Raw genomic sequence first — 14,715 nt, forward strand, 5'->3', positions numbered from 1 at the left:
GGTTTTTCTTTGTAAATTCTATTTCTTTGTTATTCTTGTGAATGCCTGCAAGAAAATGTGTCTCAAGGTTTATGTTTTTTTCATACATGTACATTTATAAACATTTACATATTCTGAACCTGTAGGTGCAAACATGTGCTGAGTTTTATGGATTTTTCATCGGCCAAAATGACAGCAAACAGGAGTTGGTGTGAGGTTAAGTTTATATTAAAGGAAACATCGGTCCTAATGTTAGGGATTTGAATGGATCCAAAGTTGTATTATTGTTGGAGAAGTTGATTTAAAGGCATTCATTAAGTTAAGCTCCAGTTCAATTCACAATGGATCAGTTCTATGGAAGTCCATCAAATGAACACAAGAACATCATCTTCAAAGCGCTCTTTCCATGACTCACAGCCCCAGGTTTATCTGTCATTATAACAATTTTCCTGCTTGGTCCGTTTTGACAAAATTTGCACTTAAAATAAATAAATATAGTATATATCCTATGTTGGATATTAAGCTAGTTTCTGGTTCTTTGATATGCAATTACTCTATAATTATTTGTAGAGTTCAAAGGAAATCATGTCTTAATACATTTTAACCTTTAAATAGAAGATAATTAGTTATAATTATGTAATCTCTGTAAAATCTGAGATGCCTGAATCAAGATTACCCCTTAGGGAAATGAACATTTTCCACTATTTTCCATGGGTGTTCTTCCAATTTCTTAAAGCAACTTCAGCAGAAGGATGGCAGAATCATCAGAGAAAATAGTGGAATGAAAATCAGATTCTGTCATTAACTGGAGAATTTTCTTGGTAAGATCAACATTTAACTTGCTTGTTTGAAATTGTTTTCTGGTTTTCACTCCATTTCTCTCTTCTATAGAATGCTCAATAATAACTCATCTAATTTTCATCATTTTGTAGATGAGATTATGCATTTCCGCCTTGCTACATCTTGTTATGGGGTCATTGAGTAATAGAGCACAGAAACAGACCCTTCAGCCCAACTCACCTATGCTGACCATGGCACCCCCAAGCCAGTCCCAATATTCTGTACTTAGCCCATATCCATTTAAGCCTCTAAACCCTAGTCGTCCATGTATTTGTCCAAGTGCTTCTTAACTGATACTACTACACCTGCCTCAATCACTTCCTGTGGCAGGTCATTCCCTACACTCACCACTCTCTGCTTAAAGGATGTAGTGTACCTGGACTTTCAGAAAACCTTTGATAAAGTCCCACATAGGAGATTAGTGGGCAAAATTAGGGCACATAGTATTGGGGGCAGAGTACTGACATGGATTGAAAGTTGGCTGGCTGATAGACAACAAAAAGTAGCGATTAACGGGTCCCTTTCGGAATGGCAGGTGGTGACCAGTGGGGTAGCGTAGGGTTCAGTGCTGGGACCACAGCTGTTTACAATATATATTAGTGATTTAGATGAGAGAACTAAAAGTAACATTTGCAAATTTGCCAACGACACAAAGCTGGGTGGCAGTGTGAAATGTGAGGAGGATGTTATGAGAATGCAGGGTGACTTGGACAGGCTGGGTGAGTGGGCAGATGCAGTTTAATGTGGATAAATGTGAGGTTATCCACTTTGGTGGTAAGAACGGGAAGGCAGATTATTATCTAAATGGAGTCAAGTTAGGAAAGGGGGAAACACAACGAGACCCAGGTGTTCTTGTACATCAGTCACTGAAAGCAAGCATGCAAGTACAGAGGGCAGTGAAGAAAGCTAATGGCATGCTGGCCTTCATAACAAGCAGAACTAAGTATAAGAGCAAAGAGGTCCTTCTGCAGCTGTACAGGGCCCTGGTGAGACCACACCTGGAGTACTGTGTGCAGTTTTGCTCCCCAAATATGAGGAAGGACATTCTTGCTATTGAGGAAGTGCAGTGTAGGTTCACAAGGTTAATTCCCGGGATGGCGGAACTGTCATATGTCGAAAGATTGGAGCGACTGGGCTTTAGAAATTTAGAAGGCTGAGAGGGGATCTTATTGAAATGTATAAGATTATTAAGGGATTGGACGCGCTGGAGGCAGGAGGCATGTTCCCACTGATGGGTGAGTCCAGAACCAGAGGCCACAGTTTAAGAATAAGGGGTAGGCCATTTAGAACGGAGTTGAGGAAAAACTTTTTCACCCAGAGAGTGGTGGATATATGGAATGCTCTGTCCCAGAAGGCTATGGAGGCCAAGTCTCTGGATGCTTTTATGAAAGCGATGGATAGAGCTCTTAAAGATAGCGGAATCAAAGGTTATGGGGATAAGGCAGGAACTGGATACTGATAGTGGATGATCAGCCATGATCACAGTGAATGGTGGTGCTGGCTCAAAGGGCCGAATGTCCTACTCCTGCACCTATTGTCTATTGTCTATAAACTTTCTTCTCCAAACCTCAGAATATTTAAAAATCATGATTAAGAACCCAGTCCCGTTTTGTTCTTTTCTCTTCTTAGCCAAGAGGACAAGTTCATTGTTTGTCTGCCAATCTCTGCCTGAGATCATTTGACTTGGCACATAAAATAAACTGAACTTGAAGCCTTTCTGGTCTATCATCTTTTGCTGGTCATGTGCCATGTTGTATGACCTGGGCAATCATGACCTTTCCATGAGCATGATTGTTCTTGGCAAAATTTCTGCAGAAGTGGTTTGCCATTTCCTTCTTCTGGGCAGTGTCTTTACAAGATGGGTGATGCCAGCCATTATCAATATGCTTCAGAGATTGTCTGCATGGTGTCAGGGGTCACATGACCAGGATTTGGGATATGCACCAGCTGCTCATATGACCATCTCCCACCTGCTTCCACGGCTTCACATGACCCTGATCAAGGACCTTGCTACACCTTACTCAAGGGTGACCTGCAGGCTAGCGTAAGGAAGAAGCGCCTTACAGCTCCTTCGGTAGAGACGTATCTCCACCCCACCATCCATCTGGTCTCAGAAGCTCAATATTATTTTCCCTTATAAGCCAAATGAATCACAGAGGAAGCCATTTTTGATGGGCCTCATAATTGCACAAGGAGGCAAAATTGCAATACCAAATAAATTACCATAGGGCAAAGGGTTAAAGCTCGATGAAACAGGCATTAGACACCATACATATATAAATAAGAAACCTAAAGGCTGACTTCAATGGAACCGAATCTTGGGAGGAGAGTACAGCCTGCGGCCAAAACTCTCACACCCATTTGTCACAAAGACTACCTTCCACCCTTAAAAGTAGTTTGAGTGAAACTATATGTCAAATGTCTTTTAAAATATCGAGATAAGTAATTTTTATTTCTTTTCAATAGAATGTTACAAAACAACCAGCTGCAGAGACTCCCATGTGAAGCGCTGTGGGATCTACCCAACCTCCAATCACTGTAAGTTGTCAATATCTGCATATTCATTTATCATCGGACGTCTATAGGATCTGCATCCTGAAACCTTCACTTCAAATCTCATCTTATTAACCACGACATATTCACATTGATTCAAAACTGACACTTGCTGTATTTTGATGGATGGCCATGTGAAACTTAAGCATGTTTTTAGATGAGTTTATAACTTGCCCTGAGCTTTGCAATAATATGCCTTGTACAGAACATAGGGAAAATATTCTATGCTAACAATGAGGCTTTTGCTGATTTTATATGAACATAATGATCTGATATATTTGATAGTGCATTATCTTAATTGATAACATTTGCTAAGGGCAAGAAACTGAATGAATAACAACTTGAGTTTATAAAAAATGTCTCAAATATTTAACAACTTTGGCATTACGATATTGTGACTTCTAAATTCATATCATCTTTAAAACCAAACTTCAATTATATTTATACAATGAGGAATTTTATGTTTATGGAAAAATAAACTGCCTTTAATTCCTAAGCAATTTTATAGAGTCCCTTAATTGACCAATTAACCAATTGGCAAACAATTGACATCACTTTTCAATTATTTGCTTTTTACATTCTCAGTTATGTTCCCAAGAAAATTGCCCCAAGCTTACAAAATTACACCACACCTACTCTTATGAACTTTCATGCATTTGTATTCTGTTTTAGAGAAATAATATTCTGTACAAAAAAAAATGAAGGAAGCACCTTTATTTGAGTAGATGACCAAACATTCATTGTAGATCACTGGTTTTAATTTACAGCAGCAGAGGTGCTATTTTGGTTAATTTGCAATTAGAGAAAGCTCTTCATGTAACAGGAGACTGTATCCAGACAAGAAAATGGGATAACATTCACATGCTCAATAAACAAACATTGCCTTCATTACACTCGATACCATTCAAGGACAGTACTTCCAAAATCAGATAAGAATGAATGTAAAAACCAAGTTGCAGATAACAATACCCACATCAAGCAATGAACTACAATGAACTTTGTTATGTCTCCTACCTCCTTGATTTTAACCCATTTGTGATGGGCCTTGGTTATCTTTTCATTCTTAAAAAAACAGTAATGCCTTTGTGTGCAAAGCTGAACAACAATTTTTCATTCAGATCTTAAGAGGATGGTGAATGCAAAGTGAGGGCTCTGTACTCAACCATTTGAAGTAAATGCTTTCATCGGATTTCAAGTGTGCATTTATTAGTTGGAACCACTTGATTTTTATATTTGAATTTGTCGTGAAACTTGTCACCAAGGCAAGTGTTATTATAGCTTGATTTTGAAAGCAGTTTGGTCCTGATCTACCAATAAATTGATGTTAGCTGTTCTTTCCATTAACTTTGAAGTGATTGAATTACCCAAAATACCTACATTATACAAACGTAATTGCTGTATTGATAGCTGCATAAACCTCCCAGGAATTTTCATGTTGAACTAGCAATGAACGTTGAAGGCGCAAACTGTTCATTCTGTAGTATTTTTCCGGTCAGTTGAATCTCAGCACAATTGCTCCCCGTCAGTGTACAATATAAACATCTTTAAATTATTCAGTTCACAACACAGATAAGCATTACTGGAGCAATGCAGATTGTTTTCCAATTTAGCCAAAAGTGAGCATTGCAAGTTCTTCCATTAGGGAAAATTAAAATACTATCTTTCCTTCAAATGCACCATAGGTTTCACAAGGTTGTTCAGTATACCTGGCAGAAAACAGGCAACAGAAATTTACAAGGTGCTGGGATTATTATGCTCAAACAGTGAATTGAGCTGGAGTTTATTAATGTTACTCAATACAATAATGTTTGTTTCCTAAAAGAAATATGCTAATAACTATTTCCAGGCTTTGTGCCGTCCAGAAGGTTGACACTACATATCTAAGAATAAATCTTTATTTCGAGACACAGCACGGAAAAGGCCCTTCGTGCCCAACAAGCAGTGCTGCCCAGGAACCCTACCCCTCCACCCCACCCATCAACACTAGCCTAATCACAGCACTACTTACAATAACCTATTGACCTACTAACCCACCCACTGAACCCTAGCCTAATCACAGGACTATTTACAATGACTAAATAATCTACTAACCCAGCGGTCCTCAACCACTGGGCCGCGGACCGGTACCAGGCCGCAAAGCACGTGCTACCGAGCCGCGAGGAAACGATATGAGTCAGCTGCACCTTTCCACATTCCCTGTCACGCCCACTGTTGAGCTTGAACGTATGCAAGATTATTACGCACGCATCATCCATGTCAGCGTGGGAAGGAGATCAACTCCTTGAGCTTGCAAATGACGGTGGGCTGAAAAGTATGTTTGACATAACATCTCTGCTGGCATTTTGGATCAAAGTCAAGGCTAGGTATCCTGAGATCGCCACGAGAGCACTAAAACGTTGCTTCCATTTCCAACATATCTCTGCAATGATTGCAACGAAAACTAAATTGCGGAATAGACTGGACATAATGAACCCCTTTCGAGTATCGCTGTCTCCTATCACCCCTCGATGGCACTGTCTTGTTGCAGGGAAACAAGCCCAGGGCTCCCACTGATTCAGCGATACTGGTGTGTTAGAATGATTTTGTATGTTTATATGAGGAAAATATGTGCTGTGTGTTTAATATCCAAACATTACTTAAAATGTTATGATGCTATTGACTTATAAGTGACTTATATAACCATATAACCATATAACAATTACAGCACGGAAACAGGCGATCTCAGCCCTTCTAGCCCATGCCGAACGCTTACTCTCACCTAGTCCCACCGACCTGCGCTCAGCCCACAACTCTCCATTCCTTTCCTGTCCATGTACCTATCCAATTTTTCTTTAAATGATAATATTGAACCTGCCTCTACCACTCCTACTGGAAGTTTGTTCAACACTTAATTCAAGCTCCCCTGTCCTCTCCTGATAATTGACTTATCGCTATATTCATGCGAGGAAAATATGCGCTGTGTGTTTAATATTAAATTCGTTAGATAAACCCTCTTAGAAACGAAATTGAGTGTATTAGCCACTTATCAGCTATATTCCGGTCGTGATTTGTAGAAAAAAACTCGGTATGTACACGCATGCGCACATAGTAGCCTGCGCAAGGCTTCATGGTCATGGTAGTCTGTCTCGGGTAAACACAACGTATTTGACTGCTACTCTTGTCCGTTGACAACCCTCCCCCCCCCGGTCAGCCGGTCCGCAAGAATAATGTCAATATTAAACCGGTCCGCAGTGCAAAGGTTGGTGACCCCTGGTCTAACCGATATATCCTTGGATGGTGGGAGGAAATTGGAGCACCCGGTCGAAACCCACGCGGTCACGGAGAGAATGTACAAACTCCTTCCAGATGGCTCCGGAAATGAACTCAGATCTCTGACGCCCCAAGCTGTAATCACGCTTGCCAACCACTACACTACCGCTTTTATATCCATGGCACAAGGCAGAGGTGACATTTATATTTATTTATTTATTTAGAGATACAATGTGGAATAGTCCCTTGCTGCCCAATAAGCCACACCACCTAACAACCTGCCTACTTAATCCTACCCTCATCACAGGACAGTTTACAATGACCAAATGATCTACTAACCCGTACATCTTTGGAATGCAGGAGGAAACCAAAGCACCTGGATGAAACCCATGCTCTCACGGACAACACTGGAATTGAACTCCAATCTCCAATGCCTCGAGCTGTAATCCCGTCACGATAACTCCTGTGCTACAGTGGCACCCCTAACATCTTGTGCAATATTAACATCCCTTATTTGGAGAACTACAGAGACACTTGAACCAGGTTGTTCTGGGAGAACCCATTGGTGAACACTCCAGGAACAATCAGGTATTCACAATGTAATGCCTAACATGGATGCCAAACTGGAAAGTCAATAACTTACTATCATCCTTCAGAACTTCATCCTGGATTGCATCAAATTCTCCATGTATCCACTGCCCCCCCTCCCATTATTTCTCATTCATCCTAGATCTGCCAGATCCCAGGCACCCTGCAGTGTCAGTAAACCTTGATTTATAGATTAGTGTAAGTAAGCAAACTTCCACATTCCCAGACATCCCACCTCTCCTGGAAGTTCCGGGAGTCTCCCGCATATGAATAGTGGCTCCCTGATGCCCGCAAATTATATACAATATCACGGAAATCAATTTTTTTGAGAGCAAGCAAGCAAGAGCGCGAGAGAGAAAGCAAGCGAGAAAGGGAGAGCGTGAGAGCAAGCAAGCGAGAGAGCGAGAGAGGGAGAGCGCGAGAGTGCGAGAGAGAAAGCAAGCAAGAGCACCAGAGAGTGCGCGAGCGACCACGGGAGACAGAGAGAGCAGGAGCGCGCCGTGGCAGTGTTCCAGAAAAAAAAAGAAAATATAAAACGTACGTCACCGCAGACTACACTAAAGTGTCCCCTGCCTAATAGGGGTCAAAAATAATGACAGTGTTGCTCGCTGCACTGTTTGCAACAGTGACTTTTCTATTGCCCATGGTGGGTTAAGACTGTAAAAGACATGTTGAGGTGAGTGTAACAGGTGTTGTTCATTCATTAGCTTAGCTAACGTTATTTAAACTAGCTGGCTGGCTGCGAGGGAGCTACTCTATTGCAGACATCCCACCCCTCCCGGAAGTCTCCCGCAAATTGATGGTGCTACCTCCATGAAATCAGTTTTTGCAGGGTGGGATGTCTGCATTCCTCTCCCACCCCCAACATTCCCTCTGCCCCACCATCAACATAACTTCTGTTAATTCTAGTTAATTGTGCACTGTTGGGAAGCCTGTGGCTGAATTGTTTTTAGTGAACCCACTGAGTGCAGCAGAATTTGTAGAATTCATTTTTTCAGTTTAACACCAGGTTGAAAAAATCACCAATTGAGGAAAAAAATGTGTAAGTTTTCATATACTGGTTAATGCATGCAATCTTAAGCCAGTAACCATTAGCAGGCTTACAAGAAAATCAAACTAAGCTTGCTTTACCTATGGAAAAAATGCCTGTTACCTTAATTAATCCTCTGGGGTTCATTTTTTTCAGTTTTTATTTTTACATTCAACCTATTGCTCTTTCCCAGAAAGAGACAAAATGTCTGTTAGTCAAGTTTCCAGGCAAGTTAGATGGACGAAAGTATGTCCTATTTACTAGTTTTAAAGCCAACCAAAATGCACAGGTTGATTCAGTTTTGCAAAGACAATTGCACAGTAACTGCTATACCAAAGCTACTACCAAAATGTAGGAAAGCCAACTCAGATAATCTACCTAGTAAAATGATAAAAGCACAGATCTGTCTAAAGCAAACATTCCCAACCTATTTTGTGCCACAGACCCTTACCATCAAACGAGGAGTCCATGGTCCTCAGGTTGGGAACCCCGGTCTAAAGCATCATTAACTCAGCACCAAATCTGCAATGCAGTTTGTGTCAGACTAATCATATTTAGGTACACAGTTTAAAGCAAATAGAGTTTGACATTGCAACCGCTCTGCTCATGACCTGAAGAAACCTCAGAGAGTTGTGGACACAGATCAGCACTTCATGGAAGCCAGTCTCCTCTCCACTGGCATTGACTATACCTCTTGCTACTTCAGCCAATCTAATGAAATACCTCATCCCCTCGGACATTTCCTCTTCTCTAATTCCCCATCAGGCAAAAGATACTAAAGCCTTAAAACACATCACCAGGCTTCTTTTCCACTGTTTTAAGACATCAAATGCTTTCCTAGTATAAGATAGGCTCTTGACCTCTCAATCCACCTTGTTATCATCTTGCACCTTATTGTTTACCTTCTCTGCACTTTCTCTGTGGCTGTTACACTTTCCCCTGCATTCTGTTATTGTTTTGCCACAATGCACTGTGCAAAGTTTTGTTCTGTATGAGCAGAATGTGAGAAAAACTTTCACTGTATTTTGTTACATGTGACAATAATAAATCAATTCCTTTTCCAGCAGTTGCCACTTCAGCTGCATAGCATCCACAATATAATCTTTCAAGTTTTACCTTTAACCTGTTTATTGTTAACTGAAAGTTAACGGTTGCTTAGCTGTCTGCCAATATATTGTTGCAGTAACCAACGTGTGGAACACGCATACGCAAAGCTCCAGTTTCCGTACTCTGGGTTGATGCCTATCCTGAATCAAACCCGACAGGGGCTTTTCTGAAATACAACAGTGTTATTTATATGCTAACTGAACGACACCCTGGAGAGAGTTCAAAAGCAATAATTAAATCTCAAGGTTCAGCCATACACCTCGGGGGTATAACAATTCATGATGTTTTCTGCACAGCTTCAATTCGATTACTAATGTCAGCTGTTCAGTTACAATGTCAACAACTGATTAAAAACTATTGAAACACGGATAAAGGAATCACTGATATCATACTTGGGTTAAATTGTAACCATAGTTTCACAATGCTCTCAGCTCTTGTAATTCAGTTATGTAATAAATATTGGCATTTATTCTGGTTAAGAATCAGAAGAAATAAATTTAAACTACATTGTAGAAATAATATTTAATTTATCAGAAGGTTTTGAACATGCAAGTTATTGCACTTGATAATGTTTGTTCATTTTAACATTTAAACACTAAATAAGAAATTGCAAAACATTGCAAAGAAACATTTGCTTTGGCATAATTGGTTCACTTAATGTAACTGACCTTCAGTTTTCATGGATTTCAGCAAGGCATTTGATAAGGTACCCCATGCAAGGCTTATTGAGAAAGTAAGGAGGCATGGGATCCAAGGGGACATTGCTTTGTGGATCCAGAACTGCTTTGCCACAGAAGGCAAAGAGTGGTTGTAGACAGGTCATATTCTGCATGGAGGTCAGTGACCAGTGGTATGCCTCAGGGATCTGTTCTGGGGCCCCTACTCATTGTGATTTTTATAAATGACCAGGATGAGGAAGTGGAGGGATGGGTTAGTAAATTTGCTGAAGACACAAAGGCTGGGGGTGTTGTGGATAGTGTGGAGGGCTGTCAGACATTACGGCGGGACATTGATAGGATGCAAAACTGGGCTGAGAAGTGGCAGATGGAGTTCAACCCTGATAAGTGTGAGGTGGTTCATTTTGGTAGGTCAAATATGATGGCAGAATATAGTATTAATGGTAAGACTCTTGGCAGTGTGAAGGATCAGAGGGATCTTGGGGTCCGAGTCCATAGGACACTCTAAGCTGCTGTGCAGGTTGACTCTGTGGTTAAGAAGGCATACGGTGCATTGGCCTTCATCAATCGTGGGATTGAGTTGAGGAGCCGAGAGGTAATGTTGCAGCTATATAGGACCCTGGTCAGACCCCTCTTGGAGTACTGTGTTCAGTTCTGGTCACCTCACCACAGGAAGGATGTGGAAACTTAGAAAGGGTGCGGAGAAGATTTACAAGGATGTTGCCTGGATTGGGGAGCATGCCTTATAAGAATAAGTTGAGTGAACACGACCTTTTTTCCTTGGAGCAATGGAGGATGAGAGGTGATCGGATAGAGGTATATTAGATGATGAGAGGCATTGATCGAGTGGACAGTCAGAGGCTTTTTCCCAGGGCTGAAACGGCTCACCTGAGAGGGAATAGTTTTAAGGTGCTTGGAAGTTGGTACAGAGGAGATATCAGGGGTAAGTTTTTTACACAGAGTGTGTGGAATGGGCTGCCGGCAACGGTGGTGGAGGTGGATCATAGGGTCTTTTAAGAGACTCCTGGACAGGTACATGGAGCTCAGTAAAATAGAGTGCTATGGGTAACCCTAGGAAATTTCTAAGGTAAACCATATTTGGCACAGCTTTGTGGGCCCAAGGGCCTGTATTGTGCTGTAAGTTTTCTATGTTTCTAAGTACTGAACAATATTCTTTCACAAAGTAGTTTGAATTTATTAAATTAATCCATAGGTATTTATTGTAAATTATTAGGAAGAGCTCTGGTGAAATATAGAATTGTAAACCAAATGTATAGATTAAAATGCTAATTGGAGGTAAAGGAGAGATTTCCTCTTACTTTCTCACAAATTTATGTGTATCTCTCCTAGAAAAATTATGCAAAAATTCCTCCAGTCCAATTTTCATCACTTAAAAAATTAAGTGCTTCTTATCTGGGTCACAAAAGAAGTCCCTTGTAGCTATAGCTGTCATTCTTTTTTCAATGATGAGAGGAAGACCCAAGCCAGGGTCAATACATGTAAGGTCTCGGCCCGCTACGTCAACTCTTTTCCATAGATGCTTCCTGGCCTGCTGAATTCCTCCAGCATTTTGTGTGTGTTGTCTTTGACCCATGTAAAGCTGCGGAGCCTGATAAAGTACATGGTCAGGTACAAAGGGACTGTGCAACCCAGTTAACTGAGTTTCCAAAAGGTATCGTCCTCATCTCTCTGGAACAGTCCACTGTCCCCTTGGGCTTCAAGGTGGTCATCATTATCCCAGTGCCTAAGAGGTTGACACTAACCTGACTTAATGGCTCTGACCTCAGCAATAATGAAGTACCTTTAGTCTCTGGTTATGGATTGCATTAAATCCCATCTTCCTGCTACATTGGGCCCTTTGTAGTTCATGCTTTGCTCAAATTGGTTCACTGATGATGCCATAGCCTCTGTAGTCCACTCTGTCCTGTTCCACCTGGAAAAGGGTGCCTCATATGAAAAGATGCTTTTTATTGACATTTGGCATTTAATACACTCATCCTTCAGAAGCTGGTGGGGAAACTGTCCTTGTTGGGTCTCAACACCTCCCTCTGTAACTGGAACCTGGGCTTCTTGACAGAAAGGCCACAGTCAGTCTACCCAGCATGTGGTAAAAACTGCCCAGCGGATTATCGGCACCCAATTGCCCACCATTGAGAACATCTACCATAAATGCTGCCTGAGCAGGACGAAAAGCATTATCAGGGATGTATCTCACCCTAACCATGGACTTTTTACTCTCCTCACGTACGGTAGGCACTACAGGAGCCACCGCTCCTGCACTAGCAGGCACAGGAAGAGCTTCTTCCCTGAGGCTGTGACACTGCTGAAACTCTCATCACAGCACTAAACAATATTGCATCCGTATTGTACTGTCTCAGTACTGTTATATTTATGTGCTGTAGCACTTCTTTTATTCGCAGTTATTTTGTAAATAACACTATTCTTTGCATTTCTGGTCAGAAGCTAAATGCATTTCATTGGCTTTGTATCTGTGCTCGGCACAATGACAATAAAGTTGAATCTTTATCTTTATCTTTATCTTTATGTTGGCAGAAACATCTCTAGCTCCATCACTCTGAACACTGGCACTCCCCAGGGCTGCATGCTCAGCCCACTGCAGTTCATACTGCTGATACATGAGTGCACTGCTCGATCTTGTTCAAACCAAATCACCAAGTTGACACAAAAGTGTCAACAAGAATAGTGAGACAGTGTACAGATAGGAGGTGAAGTTGTTGATAGAATGGTGCAAGCATAACAACTTGAGTTTCAACATGGACAAGACCAAAGAGATAATTGTGGACTTTAGGAAGGTGCAGGATGACACTCCTCATTGCACATACATGGCTCCTCCGTGGAGAGAGATGGGAGCACTAGGTTTCTGGGAGATCACATAACAGATGATCTCACATGTTTTGTCAAGACCTCTTTGGTCATGAAAGCACATCTTGCCTCCACTTCCTGAGGAGACTGAGGTCAGTGAGGCTCTCCCTCTCCCACTATTTTAACCAATTTTTACAGGAGCATGATCAAGAGTGTCCTGGCCAGATACAACACCATATGGTACAGGAATTGTAGCGAATTGCAAGACAGCTGATAGCAAGTCCCTACAAAGGATTTCAAGAACCGCTCAGAGAATTATCAATATCTCTCTTCCACACATTTGAAATATTTATCAGGAGCAATGGATATGCAGGGCCCTTAGCGTTCTCAATGATCCCTCCCATCTGTCCAACAATCTCTTTGACCCCCTACCATTAGGCAGGAGGTACCGCAGCATTAGGACAAGAGCTGCTAGGAAGGGAAACAGATTGTTACCAGATTCGGATACGACCCAAGTACGGAGTGAGAGACACTGAAGCAGGTCGATAGTTCACAAACTTTAACGCGAACAGTGTTAAAGCGAAAATAAAGCAATAAAAGCTTGGCCAAATAAGACCGTTTACTAATAGTCCCAAATGGAAAGCGAAGTCTACACTGTGGCTGAAAAGAAAATCTAAACATTAAACGAATACCGCCAGTCTTCAGTCAGTGGACTCAAAAGTCCAATTTCTCAGGGAAAGCCGAATGCAAACAGGCAGTGAAGCGTTGCTGTGCTCTGTCCAAGTCTCGACAAGCACTACGACGACAAGTGTGGAGGTAAATACTATCACGATTAAATAATAATTCGCTGACACATGCATATTCAGAAGCGTAATTGCTGTATCTACTGCGCTGCCAAATCCGTGGTTGTGACACAGTTTCTTCAGTAAGACTAGTGAACTCTGCCACCACCCAGTTCTCATTATGTATGAAACACCAGTAGCTTTATACTGTTACTTTTTTAACTAAAATTGTATATACACAATGTTATTTGTTAATTTACTAGTGCTAATATTGTGAGTTATAGTGTACTTTATATGTACTATGTTGTGCACCTGGACCGAAGGATTATTGTTTCATTTGGTAATATACCTGTGTATAGTTGAATAACTGGATTTGAACTTGAATTTGAACTCAATATATCTATAACCTTTGACATGGTTGATTATGCCATCTAATCCATCTTTCAATTGGGTGGATCTGCTTTCACCAGAAGGAGATGACACCAGTCATCAACATGACCAAGGGCGACATCCTTCAGATGGTTCACGAAACTACTTCTTTCACTTCGTTTTCTTTGAAATGTGGTTCTGCTACTGTTGGAGCCTGTGATCTACATTTTGGTGGTGTGTTTCTGGGCCGGTTGACTGATCTGGTGTTTTGCTGTTTCCGAGAGGATTCCATGAGGCTTCAAGCAATATGTGCGGCCTTGAGATCCAGGAAGCCTGGAGGTAAGGCATGAGCAAATGATCAACTCCCCTTCTCACCACTCTCACCATATAAAGCACTGAAGAAGATTGAAATCATCAAGGAGTGAGCAGGTGTTTCACACCATCTACCAGTCTCATGCTCTCAGCTGCTGGAGGAAGGTATCTGTGTGTGACCCTCTCTCTCTCTCTCCCTCTTGCTTGCTCTTCCCAAAAGAAGGACCCTGCGTTCGAATGGTCTCGCTCTTCCTTGATGCTATCAGAGGATGGTGCTGAAGTTCTGGGTCTATGGTTGTGGATTGGACTCTCTAGTTCACATTCCAATGTGTTTCTGGTTTCTGGTCACTCCTTGTTTTGTTGTTATTTTGGACAATTTTGAATCACGGCAGCCTGCAGATAAGAA

General features: G+C 41.5%; 1 protein-coding gene across 2 annotated transcripts in view; it reads left to right on the forward strand.

Annotated features, from left to right (window-relative positions):
• lgr6 (leucine-rich repeat containing G protein-coupled receptor 6) overlaps nucleotides 1-14,715 on the forward strand; it is a 368,527-nt gene that overhangs the window by 222,098 nt on the left and 131,714 nt on the right. For both annotated transcript variants that reach the window (XM_072277748.1, XM_072277747.1), the window contains exon 4: nucleotides 3,286-3,357. In XM_072277748.1, the coding sequence (XP_072133849.1) occupies nucleotides 3,286-3,357 (72 nt within the window). The remainder of the gene's footprint in view (nucleotides 1-3,285; nucleotides 3,358-14,715) is intronic.

The sequence above is a fragment of the Mobula birostris genome, chromosome 14, assembly GCF_030028105.1.
Source record: "Mobula birostris isolate sMobBir1 chromosome 14, sMobBir1.hap1, whole genome shotgun sequence".
NCBI lineage: Eukaryota > Metazoa > Chordata > Chondrichthyes > Myliobatiformes > Myliobatidae > Mobula > Mobula birostris.